This window comes from Salvelinus namaycush, unplaced genomic scaffold, assembly GCF_016432855.1.
Source record: "Salvelinus namaycush isolate Seneca unplaced genomic scaffold, SaNama_1.0 Scaffold2510, whole genome shotgun sequence".
Classification (NCBI taxonomy): Eukaryota; Metazoa; Chordata; class Actinopteri; order Salmoniformes; family Salmonidae; genus Salvelinus; species Salvelinus namaycush.
This window is the reverse complement of record NW_024059354.1, coordinates 32501-37023: the sequence shown is the minus strand read 5'-3', so window position 1 is coordinate 37023 and position 4523 is coordinate 32501. Positions and strand designations below refer to the sequence as shown.

Below are 4523 nucleotides of genomic sequence, written 5' to 3'. Positions count from 1 at the left end.
AAGTTGTAGAAACATCTCAAGGGTAATCAATGGAAACAGGATGCACCTGAGCTCAATTTCGTGTCTCATAGCAAAGGATCTGAATACTTATGTAATTAAGATATTGAATAAAAAAATAAAAAATACATTTGAGAGAAAAAATGAAAAAAAAACATTTGTATTGTCTTTATGGGGTATTGTGTGTAGATTGATGAGGATTACATAAAAAAAAAAATCAATTTTAGAATAAAGCTGTAACGTAAGAACATGTAGAAAAAGTCAAGGGGTCTGAATACTCTCCGAATGCACTGTGTACACGGGGTACCAATACCAAGTCGATTTGGGTACAACGTAATGGAGGGAGATACTGTACATATAATGAGCAATAAAGTGGCAGATAATAAACAGTAACAGCAGCGTATGTGATGAGTCCAAAACGTTAGTGCAAAAAGGGTCAATGCAGATAGCCTGGGTAGCTATTTGGTTAACTATTAAACTATTTGTGACCGCTCGAGGTAACCTAGTTAGCCCTATTACAACAACACTATGCCAGGTTATTATAGGTAACCTAGTTAGTCCTATTACAACAACACTATGACAGGTTATTATAGGTAGCCTAGTTAGTCCTATTACAACAACACGATGACAGGTTATTATAGGTAACCTAGTTAGTCCTATTACAACAACACTATGACAGGTTATTATAGGTAACCTAGTTAGCCCTATTACAACAACACGATGACAGGTTATTATACCCTATTACAACAACACTATGACAGGTTATTATAGGTAGCCTAGTTAGCCCTATTACAACAACACTATGACAGGTTATTATAGGTAACCTAGTTAGCCCTATTACAACAACACTATGCCAGGTTATTATAGGTAACCTAGTTAGTCCTATTACAACAACACTATGACAGGTTATTATAGGTAGCCTAGTTAGCCCTATTACAACAACACTATGACAGGTTATTATAGGTAACCTAGTTAGTCCTATTACAACAACACTATGACAGGTTATTATAGGTAACCTAGTTAGCCCTATTACAACAACACTATGACAGGTTATTATAGGTAACCTAGTTAGCCCTATTACAACAACACTATGACAGGTTATTATAGGTAGCCTAGTTAGCCCTATTACAACAACACTATGACAGGTTATTATAGGTAACCTAGTTAGTCCTATTACAACAACACTATGACAGGTTATTATAGGTAGCCTAGTTAGCCCTATTACAACAACACTATGACAGGTTATTATAGGTAGCCTAGTTAGCCCTATTACAACAACACTATGCCAGGTTATTATAGGTAACCTAGTTAGCCCTATTACAACAACACTATGACAGGTTATTATAGGTAACCTAGTTAGCCCTATTACAACAACACTATGACAGGTTATTATAGGTAACCTAGTTAGCCCTATTACAACAACACTATGACAGGTTATTATAGGTAACCTAGTTAGCCCTATTACAACAACACTATGCCAGGTTATTATAGGTAACCTAGTTAGCCCTGTTGATCAGTCAGCAAACATTTGAATTATAAGAATGACACGACAGCAGGAGAAATAGTTTATGTCGGAGCTGGAATTTATTCTACACATGTTTGAAACAGCAATGCTGTCAGTCAGGTCTGGTAATTTGATGCTGAGGTTCTGTTTACATGTGCGTTTGGGGTTCAACCATTTACTATATGTGTTTCATAACAAAACACTTTGTTTTCTCGGCTATGGTTTGTTAGGTCTTGGTTGTTCTTCGAGGAACTGTAGAGTAGCTAACTGCAGTGTTTGTCCTGTCTAAAATCTGTCTACCTCGTCTTACCGTAGCTAGGTCTGTACACTGCAAATGAACGTGAGTACCGTGGCAGTTTCCCAAAGTGTGTTGGTTTTAATCTTATGTTGGCTAAGGCTACTTGGCTATCATTGCAGCAAAGGAAGTTCGCTAACTTAGTTTATTTGTGCATATTTGTTTTCTCCGATTACAAGGAAAGCTAGCTAGCCAAGTAAGGTTTTTCACTCGAAGGCTGAAGTCATGTGTAAACTACTGATCGTCTAGCTAGCTTTTCTCGCTTGTTGGTTAGCTACTTAGTCAAGGGTAGTTCTCATCATACTGGTATAACTTTACGTTAGCTTTCCTCGCTTGTTGGTTAGCTACTTAGCCAAGGGTAGTTCTCATCATTCTGGTATAACTTTACGCTAGCTTTCCTCGCTTGTTGGTTAGCTATTTAGCCAAGGGTAGTTCTCATCATTCTGGTATAACTTTACGCTAGCTTTCCTCGCTTGTTGGTTAGCTACTTAGTCAAGGGTAGTTCTCATCATACTGGTATAACTTTAAGCTAGCTTTCCTCGCTTGTTGGTTAGCTACTTAGTCAAGGGTAGTTCTCATCATACTGGTATAACTTTACGTTAGCTAACGAGCTAATCAAAACCAAACCACATTCACACTTGACCTTATTTTAGCGCCAAATACGTCCAGGTGAAGTGTAATAATAATACCATTGTACAGCCGAATTCCTCCCCTTTCTAGCGAAATCGACGAGGGGACCTCCATGCTGCCCGCCACAACACCCCTTTCTAGCGAAATCAACGAGGGGACCTCCATGCTGCCCGCCACAACACCCCTTTCTAGCGAAATCGACGAGGGGACCTCCATGCTGCCCGCCACAACACCCCTTTCTAGCGAAATCGACGAGGGGACCTCCATGCTGCCCGCCACAACACCCCTTTCTAGCGAAATCGACGAGGGGACCTCCATGCTGCCCGCCACAACACCCCTTTCTAGCGAAATCGACGAGGGGACCTCCATGCTGCCCGCCACAACACCCCTTTCTAGCGAAATCGACGAGGGGACCTCCATGCTGCCCGCCACAACACCCCTTTCTAGCGAAATCGACGAGGGGACCTCCATGCTGCCCGCCACAACACCCCTTTCTAGCGAAATCGACGAGGGGACCTCCATGCTGCCCGCCACAACACCCCTTTCTAGCGAAATCGACGAGGGGACCTCCATGCTGCCCGCCACAACACCCCTTTCTAGCGAAATCGACGAGGGGACCTCCATGCTGCCCGCCACAACACCCCTTTCTAGCGAAATCGACGAGGGGACCTCCATGCTGCCCGCCACAACACCCCTTTCTAGCGAAATCGACGAGGGGACCTCCATGCTGCCCGCCACAACACCCCTTTCTAGCGAAATCAACGAGGGGACCTCCATGCTGCCCGCCACAACACCCCTTTCTAGCGAAATCAACGAGGGGACCTCCATGCTGCCCGCCACAACACCCCTTTCTAGCGAAATCAACGAGGGGACCTCCATGCTGCCCGCCACAACACCCCTTTCTAGCGGAATCAACGAGGGGACCTCCATGCTGCCCGCCACAACGGATGGGGAAGCGAAGGCTACTGCGCGATAGTGAAAGGGGAAGATATGTTGTGTGGGGAAACTGCTTTTTTCTCCCGATTTGTCCAACTTATCACCTCTAAAATGAGTTTATATAATGTCTCATTTCATACCTATTTTAAGGTTTGTGTCGAATTTGAATAGGGGTTTTAGGGCGGGGCTAATGTTAGCTTCACAAGTAAACTGCGGCTGTCACTGCTTTTGAGAGTCATGATGACGCGCAGTGATGATGACTCAAAAAATGCACTATTGATTGAATTAATTATTGATGAACTCGCGAGTAATTCACTTTACACTCACCATTGATAATGTATTGATAAATTAATAAATATCGTTAAATATATGAGTTACACAAAGTAGGGAACTTTATTTTCAGAGGGGATGGATTCTGTTCAAAGAGAGAGATGAAGGAACAATGTTACTTTATATAATGTGACTGAACAAAGCATGAGAATGATGAGGGTTAATATGCAACAACTTACAATAGCACAAGATACATAATTGTATAAACTACTTAACATGAGTAAATTACTGTATAAAGCAACAATATGAATATAAAAAGAAATATAACAACTAATAACAGTTGTAACACCAACTGACCTCTGACCTTTCACTTCATCATATACACTGTGTACATGAACACCTGCTCTTTCCATGAAATAGGCAGTAACGTTATGTCGGATTACATGGAAATTATATCCACATTTGTGAGTCCATTTCCTTGCAACTATCTTAGAAATTATGTTGCATGAACACACAAAAAATACACATTTAATTGTATTTTGACAGGAAATGTCTGGAAAGGGAAAGGGCCACATGCACCGCTCCACTCCCGAACAGCTATAGGCTGCTAACGAGGAAGTGAATGCAGGGAGGAGCCTGAGGGAGGTGCCTCCTTTCAGTACCTGTTTACAGGGAAGCCGATGGTCCAAAAACATTCCACATAGTTCATAACTATTGCAGTTTGGTGACACGCTGTACAAGGTCACTGAACTGGCTATGCACTTTGGTCCCGTTCACTTTCTTCACCTTCACATCCAACAGCAGAAAGAGAGGCAGGAATATCGCGTCTCAATTTGAGTTAGAGCATGTCATTTACAAACAACTTTGATAGATAGCGTGTTATTGACATGC

General features: G+C 42.1%; 1 protein-coding gene across 3 annotated transcripts in view; it reads left to right on the top strand.

Moving 5' to 3' along the window:
• Positions 1-198: 198 nt before the first annotated feature.
• The window catches only part of LOC120039079 (putative GPI-anchored protein pfl2), a 5659-nt gene continuing 1334 nt past the window's right edge, over positions 199-4523 (top strand). The window contains exons 1-2 of one of the 3 annotated variants that reach the window (XM_038984609.1): positions 199-494; positions 817-4523. The exon at positions 817-4523 is cut by the window's right edge and continues 1334 nt beyond it. In XM_038984609.1, coding sequence (XP_038840537.1) covers positions 2539-3402 — 864 coding nt within the window. In that variant the 5' untranslated portion in view covers positions 199-494; positions 817-2538 and the 3' untranslated portion in view covers positions 3403-4523. Of the gene's footprint in view, positions 725-758 lie in introns of all 3 variants that reach the window. The other 2 variants (XM_038984608.1, XM_038984607.1) reach the window with 2 other exon arrangements.